The 19,247-nt window shown below is 35.9% G+C and overlaps 2 protein-coding genes across 2 annotated transcripts; both read left to right on the forward strand.

Moving 5' to 3' along the window:
- Window positions 1–9,484: 9,484 nt before the first annotated feature.
- On the forward strand, window positions 9,485–13,017 carry LOC116138210 (RINT1-like protein MAG2L). Its single transcript, XM_031423931.1, has 4 exons — window positions 9,485–9,855; window positions 9,959–10,054; window positions 10,735–10,853; window positions 10,973–13,017. The coding sequence occupies exons 1-4, from the start codon at window positions 9,573–9,575 to the stop codon at window positions 13,001–13,003; spliced, it is 2,529 nt and encodes an 842-aa protein (XP_031279791.1). The 5' UTR covers window positions 9,485–9,572; the 3' UTR covers window positions 13,004–13,017.
- Window positions 13,018–14,114: 1,097 nt separating this feature from the next.
- On the forward strand, window positions 14,115–16,516 carry LOC116138213 (RINT1-like protein MAG2L). Its single transcript, XM_031423934.1, has 2 exons — window positions 14,115–14,352; window positions 14,472–16,516. The coding sequence occupies exons 1-2, from the start codon at window positions 14,122–14,124 to the stop codon at window positions 16,500–16,502; spliced, it is 2,262 nt and encodes a 753-aa protein (XP_031279794.1). The 5' UTR covers window positions 14,115–14,121; the 3' UTR covers window positions 16,503–16,516.
- The last annotated feature ends 2,731 nt before the right edge of the window (window positions 16,517–19,247 follow it).

Consider the following 19,247-nt stretch of genomic DNA (forward strand, 5'->3'; position numbering starts at 1 on the left):
ATTAATATTCCTTTTGTTGATATGTTAGAGCAGATACCCAAATATGCCAAGTTTCTGAAGGAGATCCTCACACATAAAAGAAGATTTGAGGAACATGAGAAAGTAATGCTACGGAGAAGTGTAGTGCACTGATTCAAAAGAAACTACCGTCGAAACTACGAGATCCAGGGAGTTTTACTATCCCTTATATTATTGGTAGTTGTTATTTTGACAAGGTTTTGTGTGATTTAGGGGCAAGCATTAATTTAATGTCGTTTTCTATCTACAGGAAATTGGGATTGGGAGAAGTGAAGCCAACCACCGTGTTTCTGTAATTGGCAGATCGATCAATAGCATATCCTCGGAAGTGGTAGAATACGTCTTGATTAAGGTAAATAAACTGATTTTCCTGGTAGACTTTATAGTATTAGACATGGAGGAATTTGAGAAATGCCTTTAATCATAGGACAACCTTTTTCTAGCAATGGATAGAGGATTGATAGATATTCATCAAAGGAAACTAATCTTAAGGGTAGAAGATGAACAAGTAGAGTTTAATGTTTTTGATGCTATGACGCGCCCATTCGACTTAGACACCTGCTTTGAGATTAGTGTCCTTGATAACATAGTGAATAAAAAATTAGAAGAAAACTACCCTAGTTCACACCTAGAAAATTGTCTAGTCAACTCTATGACTATAGAGGCCAAAATTGAAAATGAGAGGGTGAATGGTCCACGCTTGAAGCCTTATGAAGATGGTGGAATTGAAGATGAGCGGGTTGCGATTCTCCTTGACAATCCAAACTGAAGATAAAGAAAAGTCAAGCTTATGACTTTAATTAAGCGCTTCTTAGGAGGCAACCCAAACTCTTTACTTTGATTTTGATTTTTTTATTTTGAATTTGTGTTGGTTTGTACTTGAGTCATTCTTATTTTCTACATTTATTTTTTTTACTAGTGATGTTGTGTGAGTTTCTCTAAATTCATGAATTTTAACTAGTGATGTGTGTTTACGATAAGGTACACTAAAAGTCTCTTTGTTTTGCAGGAATTTGATTACAAAGATGGAATTAAATGAGAAAGGTGGTTAAACTTTCGAGCTTGTTCGCACTTCACTATTGCAAAAAAGGGGTAACTTTTCTTTTTCTCCTTTTCCTTTCATTGACATTTGTATATTGGGGACAACGTTGATTTTAAAGTTGGGCGTAGGAATTTAACTTTGAGCAGATTTTTTTTTTTTTTTTTTTTTTTATAGATATGGATTTAAGGAGCAGATTTTTTTTTTTATTATTATTTCGTGAGTTATGGAGTAGAATTTTTATTTTTTATTTTGTGAGTTTTTCCCTTAGATTAATTTATATGTTTATGATAGGAATATGATTGCAATAACATGTAACAAGTAGAGGATATTAATTTTTGCCTTTAATTATAGATGATTGTGAATGTTAATGACATTTATTTGAGACCCTAGCAGTTTGTGTATTGAAAGTGGTTGAGTTTACTTACTTAGAGATGTTTTATGTGTGAATGTTATGCATAAAACCATCTGGGTGGTTTGAGGTTGTATGGATGTTCTAGGGTCGATAACAAAAATGGAATTGATGTTTGCATTGTCCGTGAGTTTAGGTAATTTTTAATTATTCTATTTGTTTTGTGTATATGTGATTTTTTAGACAACTTTATGAATTGATCCACGAATTTTTGTTAGTTTTTGTTCTTTTTATTGTTCTTTTTATTTTTATTTTTGGAGTCTAGGTTAGGTTTAGTGTGGATGTTTGTGGGTATCATCACTGGAAACCCTCACGAGACTACAACTCATCCAACTAGGGCCACCTAGTGGTTTAAAGGCTTGTTGCATACGCTGAATGTAATCGTGTCAATCTACGAAAATGATTTAGGATAGTTTAGATATAGGTTTTAATTGTTTGTTTTATTTTCAAGCTTAGAGACTTGTTTTATCGCTTAGTTTGTTAGGAACTAGCAAGAAGCTAGTTGCAGGTTGTGATAAGAGCTTGAAAATACATGTTTTGTTAGTGATTCAATTGGACTATTTGTGGAAAAATGTGTTTTTATTGTGAAATTTTAGTTAATTATTTCACAAATACCTTTTATGGGATCACGGGGTGTATTTTGAGTATTTTCAGGTTAAAATGATATTTGAATGAAGAAAAATGATGTCAATGGAATTTGTGATGAGTAGGAACAAACGGTACAAGAATCGGAGTTGAAACGAGAAAGTTGTGACGCATTGAAGATGAGACGTAAAACCTAGATATTTGTCAAGATGAGCATGCTTCGATGTATCATAACTTGAGCTGTAGAAATCAGAATTTGATGATTCTTATGGCATTGGAAAGATTATTCAGAGATCTACAAAGTTTGTGTTGATGAATTTGTCAAATTCTGAAAATGCCAAACTCATGGGGCAAAGAGAACGATCATCGCAACGATAGAAAGCGATGGATTGTGGGCCCGTTTGGGTTATTGTATTTTCCTAGTCCAAATCTGAATGGTTTAAGGCATTTAATTCTTTTCTAATTAACCTCTAAACCCTAGCACTATAAAGAAGGGTCTTTATTTAGTTTTTATGGAGATTAGAAAAGGGAAAAGAACGGCTACTATTTTGGAGATCAGAATCCTTGCATTTTTCGTTCACCAATTAGAGAAGTTTTTCTATTTTTCTTTCTTGAACTCATGTTTGTTAATACAATTGTTGTTTTTATTACTGCAACTATGAACTAAATTTCTTTTCTAGGGCTAAAGATGTAGCCCAATTTATGAATATGTGTTGACTTTATTGTTGTTAATTTTAATTGAGCATTAATTCTAAGTTGTATTATTGTGTGTAATGCTTTCAATTCTTTTGGATCCAAGAGTTGACTGATATCATGGGTTGGGTTGAGATCGAGAGATGAAACCTGATTAATCTAAGGTAATAAAACCACAAATTGAGCGAACGCTAGAGATAAGTTACCGTGATCTGTGAGGCTCCGGTAAATTTCATAGAACTTAATGATCTCTTAGCTTCCAATCCACTTTAGAGATATTTTGGGTTGTTGCTTAAGGGTTAATTCGCTGATTGTTTGAGAGAAAATTAGTGAAATATTAGGGAGTTTGACCTTTAGAATAAGTTTACTTATGTTAGCAATAATTGTCAATGAATATGATTAAATTGGTGTGAAACATGTGCCCTAGGTTTAGTCATATTGATTTTTTTACCAGAGTATTGATAAAATTCTATTTTTGTTTAGTTTTTTAGTTTGTTTTATTTTTCATTAAATCATTCCTTAAATTTTGTTTTATCAAATAGTCATAAAATAGATTAGTTTGGTTCTTGGTAAGTAGTTCTCTTGGGATTTGACACTCGTTTACTCGAGCTTTACTACTTGCACGATTTCGTACACTTGCGAATAGGCTGTCATACTCTTCGCAGGGGCAAACAAGGCCACGACGAACAGTGGTTTGATTAACCCCATAGTGATGGAAGGCGCATGGTTATTTATGACTTAATATCTAAACGAGGGTTTTTATTAAGCATCTCACCAATTTATTATCTTATTAGCATGTTATAAACCGGCATGTAAAATACATTCAACCTTAGCATGCTTTCTACGACAATAAAATTAATGTGTCGGTACATGGCCAATCTAAAACCAAATTCCTCGAGCCTTGAGGAATTCGTAGGACAACCTACGGTTCATGTAAATAAACATGATATAAAACTTGTATCTTCGGGATATACTTTATGCCTGCACTTCATCTTTTTTACATCAATGATTTGCAATAAAATAAATAAAGTGCATTCTAATATACATCAATAAAATAGAAACCTCAAGTTACATTTGAAGGGATTTAGATGAGAAAAGAAATACATTGAGAATAAAGAGATAGGCAGGAATCGCAGGTCCTATTTTAATAAAATATAAAATACAAGCATACATTCTCATTAAATATTTACAAGATAAAACCTAAGTTCAATGGCCACGTACCGAACACCATGCATAATCAGACATCAATCAGATATAGCATACAATTCAAAAATTCAGTTTTGAAATTACCAGGTAAAATTCGATTACCCTTTTTAATTTTGTAGAATTCTAAGTTGGTCCTTAAACTTGAAAAACTTGTAGTTTAGTCCCCGTTCTGTGAAAACATGAACTAGGCAGTTCAGAGCAGTTGTCACTGTTCCAAAATTATGGTGGCATGATGGAAAAAGGTCAAAAACATCAATTATCAATCCCCAAAACACCCTTCACACGCAACAATGTGTGAACACCTTTTCCCCTTAATTTCCACCAAGAAATCACGTAGGGAAACAACCAAAAACAGACTGCTGCCTGCTGTAGTGGGCAACACACTAGCAACTCGAAAACGGGCTGCTCTCACAAGGCTACATGTGCTAATGCGCAGCCACAACAGTCTATGCGCAGCCCAAGCATAGGTTGTGCGCAAACCTGCACAACCTTGACAGCGGCTTTGAGAAACTGCACACAACCTTTGCATTAGCTGTGCGCAAACACACACAACCTATAACGAAGAGACGGCTGTGCACAAGAGTGTGCAACCTCGACCTAGTTGTGTAAAACGCACCAGGATTGAGCAAGGCCAGGCAACTCGTGTGCAACAACGCACGTCTTGAGGCTTGCACATGACCAGAAAGGCAACGGTCGCGCGTTGTGACATGCGGCCGAGGATAGACTGTGAGCAACAACACACAACCAGAATCGGGCCAACCACGCATGGCCAGGGAGAAGTCGCACGCAGCACCAAGACAAGGCAGTCATGTGCTATAATGCGTGGCCAAGGACAGGCTGCGTGCAACATCACACGGCTAGGGTTTGCTGTGCATAGCAGCTACGTACGGCAAAGTGCAACCAGGGGATAGTTGCACGCAACTAGCTCCGTGTGCGGCAACGTAGGACATCTAATAATCCACCATCAATTTTAATTTTAAATCAAAATTAAACAAACATAAAAAAAACCCATCAATAAATTAAAACATAAGATTAGTCAATTAATCAAATTCAATTCAATTGATCAAAAACCCTAAAATTGCAATCAAACAAATCACAATCAAATATATAATAATAAAACCTATATATATCGAACCCAAGGCTCTGATACCACTATAAGGCTTCATTGAACAGTGCAACGGAATAAAACAAAAAATTTATCTAATAAAACCCTAATCCCAAAATTAGGATTGACATATATAGTTTTATTTTAGCAAAATTAATCAAGAACAATGATTAATATTTCATAGCTATGTTTGATGGCTCCTTTGGATTCGTTTTGAAGAATTTTCACAATTTGATTCAAGTAAGAATCGCTCCAAGTAAGTCCACACAAAGGCAGGATTAAAAACCACAATGAATGAAACTGCTAGATTTAATTGAAAGTTCAAAGGAACAAAGAGAAGAAATTTTTCTCTCAAAACCGTGAAGGGTGGCTAAGGTTTTGTTAACTCATTTTTAGTTCTTTTCTTTCCTTTATATAGTAAAGGATAATCCTATTCCTTACTTGGAATAGGATTAACATTATTCCTATATGGATAACTAATAAATATAAATATTTATTTATTTCATTTAGCATTTTGTGAATACACACACACACACACACACACACACATATTCCATATTAAATATTAATGTTTTAAATTAATATTAATGTGCTTTATAATTTTGCTAAAATTTAATTAAATATAAATAGTGAATATAGGCAACAACCTCAACGAATTTAATCACACAACAAAATTATCAAAATGTCAAGTTCATCTAAAACACAAAACTACCTTTCCATTATCATTCTCCTTAAACTACCTTTAACGTGCATAACCGGTAGGCTCTTTATTGTGTTGGCAATGATCGGAATCGTGATTTAGCACCAACTAATTAGTCTTCCGTACACCAACCAAGATTAGCCTTTAGCAAGGCATCATCGTTGCCCAACAAATAAAGATTCTACGAAATCGCTACTGTCAATAGTATGGTTACCATGCAATTCAAATCTCTTGATCATCATTTTTCTCATCAAGGTTTGAAGTATAGAAATAGTTTCAACTTCAATCATATTACCTTGATATGTTTGCATTCAGTTATCGAATCAGTGACCAAATAAAATTGGATTTGAGCAGCAACTCAATTCCATTGTGGCCATAATTTTGCGGTCGTTGCTATTAACTGAATAGCCCAGTGAGATAATTTCTCCTGTACCTAAGAGTGATGAATCATTTATCGATCCATCATAGCCATATTGTACTTCTTAATGCAACCAACCACTACCGTACTGATAACTCTAAATAGGATTACGTTAGACTAGTTTCAAATTACACCAATATTTATACATGGCACTATGGTGATCTCAAGTCTAAGGATCACATACACCACATCCGTTAGAGGATATATTACATAGACATTAGGGTTATTATCTACATGAAATCCTCTAATGGGTTAGTCCAATGAACTTGTAAATAATAAGTATCAACACGTTGTACTAGGTTGTCATCAAACAACCTTGACATGTGAGAATTGTCACTACCTTTCGGTAGGGTCGTTCAACTCTATGATAGTCTTACTATATTATCTGTGTCCTTGATCAAATTAATATCAAGGCTACAGAAATTTCTAGAATAGTCACCATATGCGATCATAGGGTCCTCAAATCAAGATTTGAAACACTTGAATTCTCTCGTCATGGTTTAACCATTCTAAGGATATATATCAATATATAAATAAATAACATGATATATAAATTTATGCCTTTATTGATATTTAATATAATGTTACAAGAGTAAAATAGTATTGGCTCTAGTGCACTTATACTAACAATTAAATAGGGTCTGCATGTCTTGCCTTCTTATTCTCTCCATTTATTTCTTTTCTCATCTCAATCCCCTCAAATGTCACTTGAGGTTTTTGATTTATTGATGTAAATTAGTATAATTTTATTTTCTTGTAATTAAGATACAATTAGGGATGTAATTGAGCCGAGGTGAGTTTTGGACTGATTGAGCTCGGCTTGGTTAGTGTTGAGCTCAAGCTTGGCGAGCTTGAAAAATCAAACTTGAGCTCAACTGGCTTGAGCTCGAGGAAAGCTCAGGTTGGGTATGTATTATTTTTCCCTACATTTTTCATACATTTTCTCAACAACCAAACAAAGCCTAGGTAGGCAAACAAAAGAACTAAATAATACAACTAAAACTGAAAATGAAATTGGGTTTAAAGGAAGAGAGAATTTTTTTTTTAATTTTTTAATTGTAAGAGAAGAGAAAGAGAGAATGAAACCTTATGGATTTTAAACTTAAACTTCATCTTTACATTTTGAAACTAGTGGTTATAGAAAAGGTTGCTCAACGTCACTACTCTGCTGCTACTGAAAATATATACCGAATTGGACTCGCATTATGTGAAGGGTTTGAAGTTACAGTAATTTGAACAAGAAGCGACCATGAGTAGCAAAGAATGGAGCAAACACTAGAGACTCCACTGCCATGAGCTTGAAACATTGAAACTTTGAAAGAGAAGAGAAGAGAAGAAAACAAAACCTTGAAACTTTCAAGGGAGGGAAAATGTTTCTATTTTTTATTTGTAAGAGAAGATAGAGAAAATATATTTTCTCTATCTTCTCTGGTTCTCTTACAATTAATGTTGTGTCCTTTTTTTGTTCTAATGCCACAATGTCTCGAACCCACCACCAATGAAATGACTCGTTTTCTTCTCACTTTTAAAAACTAAAAAGTTACATATCGCTCCCTATTGTTTCAAAAATATCAAATATACCATGAGCTTCCTAGAGCTCGTGAGCCTACAAGCCAAGTTCTAGCTTGTTCGAACTCAGCTCAACACTGTAGCTGAGTTGAGTTCGAACTTTTATCGAGCTAAGTGCAAGCGGCTCAGCTCGACTCGACTGCCACCCCTAAGTTGTATGATGTACATGAAGACGAAAAGGAGTTGCAATGCTTATTCCCGATGACACAAGATTTGTGTTTGCCTAAATAAACAAGAAATCCTTCCAAAAACAAATTAAAAGCAACAAAAGGACGGATTAAAATAAGTAAAGAACAATTAATTTTTATAAAAAGAAAAAATGTTGAAAACACTTATAAAGACATCTTTCACAAACTTATTAGATTTTTGGTTCACACACCTAACCACTCTTACCAAATTTCCGGCTCCAATTCCGGTTGTTCTCCCTCTCCAAAACCCTTACACTTCCAGCTCCAAGTCGCATTCTATCAAGCCCAATTCCTACGGTTTTCTAGTTCCAAAATTCCACCACTCACCACCATTAGCCTCTCCACTTCCTCCTGAACAAAACCCCTACCAACACTAACCACCGTTGCTTCCCAATCACCGGCCACCACCTGCTGCAATTCGCGACCAAACCACCCCACCCAAAATCAATCCAACCCAAAAAACAACACAAAAACACTTCGAAAACAAGCATAATCAATCTCCAAATCAATCAAACACCCACAGACTCCTTGTAAAGCCTTGAACCAACCTCCAATTAAACTTAATTTTTACCAAAATCGCAAAACCCTAAGGAGAGTGACGGACAGCGAACGGCAGACAACTAGGATCGGGGCTATTGGGGGTTTCTGAGGTGGGATGCCGGTGAAACTATTGGTGGTAATGGGGTTAATTTTCGGTGTTGGGAGCGATCAAAATTTTGCTTGAAGCGCATGAACAATAAAATTGCGGTGGTCAACAAACGGTTGGAGATGAAAGAGGTTTTGGAGAGGGGGATGAGAGGATCCTAATGGTGGTGTTGGATTGGTCAATTGGTGCCAAAATTAGGCTAGATTGGGCTTAAACGATGGTTGAGTGGGTTTGAGTGGGTTTGGTGGGTGCTGGTGGTGGCTAGATGGTGAGGGTGAGGGTGGTGGTGGCTAGATGGTGAGGGTGAGGGTGATGGTGGCCGGGTGGGCTGAAATAATAAGTAAAGAGTAGGATGGTAACTGCACAAGTCAAATTTTAAATTTAATATAAAATAAATGGAATCAAGATATAAACTTGAGATTTGGCTAATCCTTGGGTGAGAACATGTCGTTTGCTCTGTTCTTTAATCAATTTAAGTGATACAAGGTTGCGATAGGACACTTCTTGAAGGAGTTCTTTACAAGCAGGTCGCGGGTTGACTTACCAATAACTAAAAACCCGTGGTCGAAATAGAACAAGGAAGACATTAGAAGCATCTAACTAAATGACCCTGACAAAATGCGTAACATGCCACTATAGCAGATTTTTGTGCTTTTGTTATTTTTTATCGTAATTGAACATTTTGCCGTAATTTTCAATTATAATTTAATTTCAAAAGACCACCAACGAGTTCCTCTCGAAATAGATCTTTTTTTTTTTTTTTTTCTTTTTTTTTCAAATTTTATGTACTACCTTTAGGTACTATTAAATAGTGAAAGTCATTTTAAAAGTTGTATGTTAGATAACCGGTCTTTGAATCAGTAGACAGAAACCTTAGAGACGACAGTGTAAGTATCCCTCTATGAAAGGCCTCTTCCAAAAGACAGACAAAGGTGTTTTAAGAAAATATTTTGAATATTAATTCAAGTCAGACTTAGAAGTTAGACCTGTGGCATGAATGTTGCAGAGTTGGTCATGGAGCCTCTTGTTTTGCCCAAACACTCTGACCTCTTTCCACACCAAGTAGGATTTCTAGATCAACATTTTGAAACCCTTAAAGATTTTCCCGTCTCTTCACATCTCTTCACCTCACTCAATAACTCTTGTTCCGATTTGGACACTCAGTTCTTTTCCCTCGAGACCCATCTTTCAAAACACGCCGTTTCTTGGATTTCTCGCTCATTTCCGGCCAAAACCGCTCTTCACAAACTCAATCTCAAGCTAGCATCGATTCAATGTTAGTTTTTTCTTTTATCTTGCTTTTTTTTTTTTTTTCCCTTTTTATGCATAACTTTTGCTGTTTTTATTTGCTGGGTTCATATTTAATTTTCATTTTATAGACGGGACTGGTTCCAAGAAAATTCAGCAGATTTTGTTCGAGTTGTCTCAATTTGCTGAAGAATTGCGACGAATTCAGAATATTCATAATTATGTTGGTGAGTTGATTCTTTTTGAGTTTTTAGATTCTGTATGACGGAGGCAGAATTTTGTATCGGTGGGGGCAAATGAAAAACGTTTTAAATATTATCATCCATCAAAAATCAACTTTTTAGTTCATTAAATTTCGTTAATAGATCTTCGTTTACAGAATAATTTTGTATTTATTTTATGTATCTGATTGATAACAAATGAAACAGATTAAAATATATTTGATATTTCAGAAGAACAAAATAAAAATAAAATGGAGATAATGCATGGATTTAGGCTATTTTGAATAAATAAAATAAATGGGTGTTAATGTTAAAACATAGAGTAGAAATGTATAACTAATATGTTTCCTAGTTCAGTAGCGGACATGAGCCCCCACTCACCCCTTAGTGGCTCCGTCTGTGTCTGTATATTGTTGATTGGATCAGTAGTCTCAATATTAACTTGATTTTGTGTCATTTGGCCAAAAAAAAGGATTATTGTAATGAATTCTCTTGCAAAGCTATCACTTTAAATTACAATTATGTGAGTCTAGTTGGTGTTGGATGACTATGCTTTTTTCCTAATGCAATCCCTATGGCAATGTTCAGTGTGTTTCTGTTACATGGAGTTGCAGATCTTATGCAATTGCATCAATGTTCTTTTGATTTAGTGTATTGGGTCCTCTCTAAGCTTTCTGTGTCTCCAGATACTACTCTAGAGTTAGAAACTTTGGTTGGAGATCTTGAAGATGAAGTTTTCTTTGCAGTGAATCACCCCAATGGGAATATATTCTCGGCGAAGCGTTCAAATTCATCAATAACTGCGGTAGGGACTGTTTCTTTGTTCTTGACTTATTAATTTTGGATGTGTGCTGCAATGGTAGAAAAGTATGGTTGGGTTTCGAAAAATACGTAGATATATATTGATGCATTCTTATAATGCAGGACTTTCAACCAAAAAATGAAAGGTTGGTTCAAGCCTTAAAAGTTCTTAATGGGATTGAAGAAGTACTGGTTCGTGTTGCAAAAATCCAACCCCAGTGGCATCATCTTTTGAAATCTGTTGATATTAGAGTGGATAAGTTGTTGGCTGTTCTTCGGCCGCAAGTGTTTGCAGATCATCGCAATCTTCTTGCTTCTATAGGATGGCCACCAAAACTTGTAACGTCAGAAAGTGGGAGTGCAGATATCCGTGGCATTCCAAATCCCCTAGTTTCAGTGCAAGGAAGCCAAAGGGAGTGTTACTATCAAAGTGCACTTGCTCTTTGCGCTTTGCAGCATCTGCAGACACGAAGGGAAAAGCGACAGCTTAATCTTTTTGGGCAGGAGCGTGATGCTGGCATTTGGGTCATTGACGAACTGGTATCTCCTTTTGCATCACGAATAGAATATCATTTCTTAAGATGGGTTGAGCAGCCTGAATATATTTTTGCTCTTTTGTATAAAATCACTAGGGACTTAATTTTGGGAGTAGATGATGTTTTGGGCCCTTCAATTGACAAGGCAAGATTGCGAACCTATGGTGCTAAAGCAGCTTGGGTTTCTGCAATGGTACAAATGCTTTCTAAATTTTTGGCAAAAAGCATTTTTCCATCTCTTTGTGAAAGATACAAGGAGAAACATGAGAGAGCAGAAGTGATGTCTTCATGGCTTCATCTGATAGACCATATTATTGCATTTGATAGAAAGATGCAATCAGTCCTAAGTTTAGAAAATTATTTCTTCTTGAAGGACACTGATATGTTTGAAGGGCTTTCAAGAAGCATATCAGTATTAATGCTTTTTTCTGACCAGCCAAAATGGCTTAATGTTTGGGCAAAGATAGAGCTCAAGAATGCCTGGAGAAAACTAAAAGCAGAACTGAAAGATGAGAGAGCATGGTTAATTGACAACATAGGTAATTTTGACCTTCATATAGAGAAAGAGTCTGAACAATTTTTACTCTCTACAAGAGAACATCATAAATCTCCACTCATAGCAGAATCTGCTATTAGATTTTCCTGGGAAATGATTGAACGGTGTCAAACTTTTCCAGCCGTTTTACCACGTATTCAGTTTATAAGGTCAACAGCAGCCAAATTCCTCTGGCATTTTCTTAATGTCTTGTTGTTTCGGTGCAAGGGCATTGAATCATATCTGGACAATCCTGATGTCGAAATCCTTATGACAATATGTGGATCAATCAATGCTGCCAGGTATGTTGAATCTAAACTGCGAGAATGGAGTGAGGATGTGAACTTTTTGGAGATGACTGCTGCTGAAAATGATTCTAACATCTCTAGAAAAAATCATGTAACATATGATAATAGCTGCTTCTTTTGGGAAGAAATCAAAAGTTTGCTAGAGTTTGAGACAAATTGGCTTATGGAGATAGTAGCGGCTCTTCTTCGTCAATTTGAAACTCTTTCCTGGGAGTATATCCAAAATAAGGATCGTTTCGACCAAGAGCAAGAGCAAGAAGAATTTTTTGAAACTCTTTCTTGGGAGTATATCCAAGATAAGGATCATTTCGAGGGAGAGCAAGAAGAATTTACTAAGGAAAGAGATTCAGTTGCATCGATCGATTTTGTTGAATCATTGGATGCTTTGAGGAGACGGCTTAGTGCTTGTAAGATGAGTCTTAATCCAAAGGACTTCATAGATTTATGGCGAAGTGTCGCTGACGGGCTTGACCATTTTATCTTCTGCAGCATTTTTACAAACAAGATTCAGTTTTCAAGCAATGGGATGAATCTGTTTGAAGCTGATATGGAAGCATTGTTTCTGGTTTTCAAACCTTTTTGTGGTCGCCCAGAAGCATTTTTTCCTTGTATTAGAGAGACTCTTAGTGTGTTAAAGATTAGTGAGGGAGAATTAAAGCAGTTGCAAGTGGCTTTGTGTAATGATAAAAATAGATCAAAATACTTGCATTCTTTGGGAATTTCTCACTTGTCATTTGACCAAATTGATAAAATTTTGAGCAGTAGGAAGTTGTGAAGTTTTTTTTTTTTTTTCATTTTGTGATTTTTTATTATTTTTTGTGTTTTTCGTCCATCTTTGAATTGTTTTCTTCTTTCCTTTACTATATACTTTTTTGACTATGTCGGCTCTCTTTGTTAAATTCATGGAATATTAATGAATATCCTTTAACTAAAAGAAAAAGTTGTCTCTTTGGTTGCCACAAAGTTTGTGAACTGCTGGCTTCAAGTTTCAGCAGTTTCGATTATTTTCTTCAAAGCAGACGGCCAATAACATTGGTTTTACATATTGTGGATTTGTGGCTCATGTTGCGTTTTAGGTTTTTCATTAGAATGGTGATAAAATTGACGAATTTTTAATTTTGTAAATTCTGCAAGAACTGATAATAATACAAGTCTATTTAAAACTAAAATTATCTTTTATAATAATTTTATTTAAGGTCAAAATTGTCAAAATCAAAAGTCGAAAAAAAAAAAATTTGGAGGTTATTGATAAAAAAAGGTGAGGGGTAAAACTTACATTTGATAATTTTAAGGAATTCTGGATAAGTCCACTATAATTTGATCTAGTTTGCTCCAATGTTTTAAAACTTAGCCTGACCAGGTCAATTGAACCGGTTTGAGGGCCGATCTTGAAACTGGGGTGTGAATTCACACGGTATGACCTGTGAACCAACTTTTTAGTTCATTAAATTTCGTTAATAGATCTTCGTTTACAGAATAATTTTGTATTTATTTTATGTATCTGATTGATAACAAATGAAACAGATTAAAATATATTTGATATTTCAGAAGAACAAAATAAAAAAAATAAGTGATGATAATGCTTTGATTTAGGCTATTTTGACTAAATAAAATAAATGGGTGTTAATGTTAAAACATAGAGTAGAAATGTATAACTAATATGTTTCCTAGTTCAGTAGCGGACATGAGCCCCCACTCACCCCTTAGTGGCTCCGTCTGTGTCTGTATATTGTTGATTGGATCAGTAGTCTCAATATTAACTTGATTTTGTGTCATTTGGCCAAAAAAAAGGATTATTGTAATGAATTCTCTTGCAAAGCTATCACTTTAAATTACAATTATGTGAGTCTAGTTGGTGTTGGATGACTATGCTTTTTTCCTAATGCAATCCCTATGGCAATGTTCAGTGTGTTTCTGTTACATGGAGTTGCAGATCTTATGCAATTGCATCAATGTTCTTTTGATTTAGTGTATTGGGTCCTCTCTAAGCTTTCTGTGTCTCCAGATACTACTCTAGAGTTAGAAACTTTGGTTGGAGATCTTGAAGATGAAGTTTTCTTTGCAGTGAATCACCCCAATGGGAATATATTCTCGGCGAAGCGTTCAAATTCATCAATAACTGCGGTAGGGACTGTTTCTTTGTTCTTGACTTATTAATTTTGGATGTGTGCTGCAATGGTAGAAAAGTATGGTTGGGTTTCGAAAAATACGTAGATATATATTGATGCATTCTTATAATGCAGGACTTTCAACCAAAAAATGAAAGGTTGGTTCAAGCCTTAAAAGTTCTTAATGGGATTGAAGAAGTACTGGTTCGTGTTGCAAAAATCCAACCCCAGTGGCATCATCTTTTGAAATCTGTTGATATTAGAGTGGATAAGTTGTTGGCTGTTCTTCGGCCGCAAGTGTTTGCAGATCATCGCAATCTTCTTGCTTCTATAGGATGGCCACCAAAACTTGTAACGTCAGAAAGTGGGAGTGCAGATATCCGTGGCATTCCAAATCCCCTAGTTTCAGTGCAAGGAAGCCAAAGGGAGTGTTACTATCAAAGTGCACTTGCTCTTTGCGCTTTGCAGCATCTGCAGACACGAAGGGAAAAGCGACAGCTTAATCTTTTTGGGCAGGAGCGTGATGCTGGCATTTGGGTCATTGACGAACTGGTATCTCCTTTTGCATCACGAATAGAATATCATTTCTTAAGATGGGTTGAGCAGCCTGAATATATTTTTGCTCTTTTGTATAAAATCACTAGGGACTTAATTTTGGGAGTAGATGATGTTTTGGGCCCTTCAATTGACAAGGCAAGATTGCGAACCTATGGTGCTAAAGCAGCTTGGGTTTCTGCAATGGTACAAATGCTTTCTAAATTTTTGGCAAAAAGCATTTTTCCATCTCTTTGTGAAAGATACAAGGAGAAACATGAGAGAGCAGAAGTGATGTCTTCATGGCTTCATCTGATAGACCATATTATTGCATTTGATAGAAAGATGCAATCAGTCCTAAGTTTAGAAAATTATTTCTTCTTGAAGGACACTGATATGTTTGAAGGGCTTTCAAGAAGCATATCAGTATTAATGCTTTTTTCTGACCAGCCAAAATGGCTTAATGTTTGGGCAAAGATAGAGCTCAAGAATGCCTGGAGAAAACTAAAAGCAGAACTGAAAGATGAGAGAGCATGGTTAATTGACAACATAGGTAATTTTGACCTTCATATAGAGAAAGAGTCTGAACAATTTTTACTCTCTACAAGAGAACATCATAAATCTCCACTCATAGCAGAATCTGCTATTAGATTTTCCTGGGAAATGATTGAACGGTGTCAAACTTTTCCAGCCGTTTTACCACGTATTCAGTTTATAAGGTCAACAGCAGCCAAATTCCTCTGGCATTTTCTTAATGTCTTGTTGTTTCGGTGCAAGGGCATTGAATCATATCTGGACAATCCTGATGTCGAAATCCTTATGACAATATGTGGATCAATCAATGCTGCCAGGTATGTTGAATCTAAACTGCGAGAATGGAGTGAGGATGTGAACTTTTTGGAGATGACTGCTGCTGAAAATGATTCTAACATCTCTAGAAAAAATCATGTAACATATGATAATAGCTGCTTCTTTTGGGAAGAAATCAAAAGTTTGCTAGAGTTTGAGACAAATTGGCTTATGGAGATAGTAGCGGCTCTTCTTCGTCAATTTGAAACTCTTTCCTGGGAGTATATCCAAAATAAGGATCGTTTCGACCAAGAGCAAGAGCAAGAAGAATTTTTTGAAACTCTTTCTTGGGAGTATATCCAAGATAAGGATCATTTCGAGGGAGAGCAAGAAGAATTTACTAAGGAAAGAGATTCAGTTGCATCGATCGATTTTGTTGAATCATTGGATGCTTTGAGGAGACGGCTTAGTGCTTGTAAGATGAGTCTTAATCCAAAGGACTTCATAGATTTATGGCGAAGTGTCGCTGACGGGCTTGACCATTTTATCTTCTGCAGCATTTTTACAAACAAGATTCAGTTTTCAAGCAATGGGATGAATCTGTTTGAAGCTGATATGGAAGCATTGTTTCTGGTTTTCAAACCTTTTTGTGGTCGCCCAGAAGCATTTTTTCCTTGTATTAGAGAGACTCTTAGTGTGTTAAAGATTAGTGAGGGAGAATTAAAGCAGTTGCAAGTGGCTTTGTGTAATGATAAAAATAGATCAAAATACTTGCATTCTTTGGGAATTTCTCACTTGTCATTTGACCAAATTGATAAAATTTTGAGCAGTAGGAAGTTGTGAAGTTTTTTTTTTTTTTTCATTTTGTGATTTTTTATTATTTTTTGTGTTTTTCGTCCATCTTTGAATTGTTTTCTTCTTTCCTTTACTATATACTTTTTTGACTATGTCGGCTCTCTTTGTTAAATTCATGGAATATTAATGAATATCCTTTAACTAAAAGAAAAAGTTGTCTCTTTGGTTGCCACAAAGTTTGTGAACTGCTGGCTTCAAGTTTCAGCAGTTTCGATTATTTTCTTCAAAGCAAACGGCCAATAACATTGGTTTTACATATTGTGGATTTGTGGCTCATGTTGCGTTTTAGGTTTTTCATTAGAATGGTGATAAAATTGACGAATTTTTAATTTTGTAAATTCTGCAAGAACTGATAATAATACAAGTCTATTTAAAACTAAAATTATCTTTTATAATAATTTTATTTAAGGTCAAAATCAAAAAGTCGTAAAAAAAAATTTGGAGGTTATTGATAAAAAAAGGTGAGGGGTAAAACTTAAATTTGATAATTTTAAGCAATTCTGGATAAATCCACTATAATTTGATCTAGTTTGCTCCAATGTTTTAAAACTTAGCCCGACCTGGTCAGTTGAACCGGTTCAAGGACCGACCTTGAAACTGGGGTGTGAATTCACACAGTATGACCTGTGGTTGGACCGGGGTCACTATAGCAACCCATTGATCCAACCGATTTTGGGGGAAAACCGGGTGAATCTCAATTTCAAATCACGACAACTTTCGGTTGGTGTTCAACTGTCAAACAGGAATTGAGGTTAGGGGGTTTTGAAAGGTGGATCACGGTGAGTCGAGAGGTGTTGTCCGATTAAGTTTAAGTCACTAGAATCGCTGAAATTTGGCCAAGAAACAACGAAACCCGAGCTTTTTATTGCCGGCGATTGGTGGGTGAAATGGCTTGGGAACCTTGGGGGTTTTGTAAGGGAGGAGAGGATGAGTCTAAGGGTGGTGGTGGTTGGAGTTGTTATGGCTCAAAACGGCCAGAATTCGAAAAAGGAAAGCCAATCGACTCAATTGTCGCGGCGAGTGATGAAAGGGGATAAAGGGTATGGTTTTGAAGAGAAGAGGATGGGGGTTTAATGGTGGTGACAAGGGTGATTTTGGGTGAGAAAACAATCGGAAAAAGGGGAAATAAGGTTGGCATCGACGCTTACCAATGTGCGCCTGAAACAGCAATAGTGCTAATGTGCATTGAAAATAAAAATAAAAAAATGAACTTTTTTTTATGTTGACATCACTGATTTGACCCGTCAGTCAAACTGATTAAACTGGACAACCCGGGACCCAACCACTTTCCTGGGTTTAGCCCCGAGTTGGTTTTTAAGACATTGGTTTGCTCCATTCCTATATGAAATAATCCACAGTAACATCCAAGCCTCAATCCCCAAACATTAATGTATACTTGTATTGTTCAATGTTTTAATTACCAACTCGGGGTGAAACTCGACAAAGTTGTCAGGTCCTTGGTTAACTAATTTAACCGGTTTGACCGGTTGTCTCAAAAAGTTTAGAATTCAGCAAATATGCCCCTAAAAATTACGTTAAGTCTATACAAGTTTGAAATTTAGCAAACACACGCCAAATACAAATCGACAGTTGACTAGTTGGCGGAGGCGATACACCAAATGCAATCTCAATCATCCCTTGAGCTTATTCCCCAAAAAATCTATCCAATATCTAGCCAAAATCTATTCGATTTCGACTAGATCTCACTGATGCCGACATCAACATTCCAAGCCATATCTCATCACCGTCGACGTCGACAACCCTCCCAATCACCATGAAAATACTCCCCTCAACGTCCTAGCCAAAACCCATCTCACCCCACGCCCGTTTGCCTCACCAATCGCTAGTAAAAGCCAGTTGCTGTTGCCATCCTTTTTTTCCATTTTCGGTCGATTCACTCACCAGAAATCACCTACGTCGCCACCACTGCACTCATTAGCACTTTCTATTCAAAAGCCCCCAACATCTTAACTTTCAATTGTTCGTTGGTCATCGTCCCAATTTCTAGGATTTTCGATGAATAGGGAAATAGATAACTCAGCCCGGTGAAAGCCCCAAAGTTGAGTCGAATTGAGTTTTAAAACACTAGTATTTTTCGTTTATCAATTACATATTTATTAAAACTCAATTCGATTAAGTTAGTAAAACAACAATAATTATAAGTTCCAAGGGTGATCAAGTTTGAGTACCCTGAAATTTTTGGAGGAACTAGAACCAATCGATTCCTAAAATTGGGAACCAAAACCGACCGATTCTAGTTCTAGGTACCCTAGATAATTACATTAGTCCCTATTAGTTTACAAAATGACAAAAAATACCTTTAAAATTTACAAAGACACCCCCATTTATTTACATATTCTTTAACTTTTATCTTATTGATTAATTTAAATATTTCAAACAATTTTAATTAGTTGCTATAAAATTACTTAAAACCCCCCAATGTTGTATACTACTTCTTTTTTAAACCCTTGTTCTTTTCTCGGTTCCTAGTAGGGTACTCTATTCCCCGTTCCTAGCAGGGTACCCTATTCCAAGTTTCGGTTCCGATTCCCAATTCCAAGAATGAAGGAACTTGAACCGGAACCAGAGAGTCCCGATTCCTATGTTTAGAACTGAAACTTACCCTGTGAGGGCCAGCTCTAGTTCCTACCCGAAACTGAGATCCCGAGTACCTACTGATTCTTGGTAGAACCTATTTTCTTGCTCACCCCTAATTCCTAGTACATGTCTAAT

This window comes from Pistacia vera, unplaced genomic scaffold (genome assembly GCF_008641045.1).
Source record: "Pistacia vera cultivar Batoury unplaced genomic scaffold, PisVer_v2 Contig339, whole genome shotgun sequence".
Lineage (NCBI taxonomy): Eukaryota > Viridiplantae > Streptophyta > Magnoliopsida > Sapindales > Anacardiaceae > Pistacia > Pistacia vera.

Excerpts from the sequence above, each read along its gene's own strand:
- LOC116138213 (XM_031423934.1), top strand. The coding sequence starts at position 14,122 with ATGGCAATGTTCAGTGTGTTTCTGTTACATGGAGTTGCAGATCTTATG. Across the intron at positions 14,353-14,471 it reads CAAATTCATCAATAACTGCG|GACTTTCAACCAAAAAATGA; the intron begins GTAGGGACTGTT and ends CTTATAATGCAG.
- LOC116138210 (XM_031423931.1), top strand. The coding sequence starts at position 9,573 with ATGAATGTTGCAGAGTTGGTCATGGAGCCTCTTGTTTTGCCCAAACAC. Across the intron at positions 10,055-10,734 it reads GAATATTCATAATTATGTTG|ATACTACTCTAGAGTTAGAA; the intron begins GTGAGTTGATTC and ends CTGTGTCTCCAG. Across the intron at positions 10,854-10,972 it reads CAAATTCATCAATAACTGCG|GACTTTCAACCAAAAAATGA; the intron begins GTAGGGACTGTT and ends CTTATAATGCAG.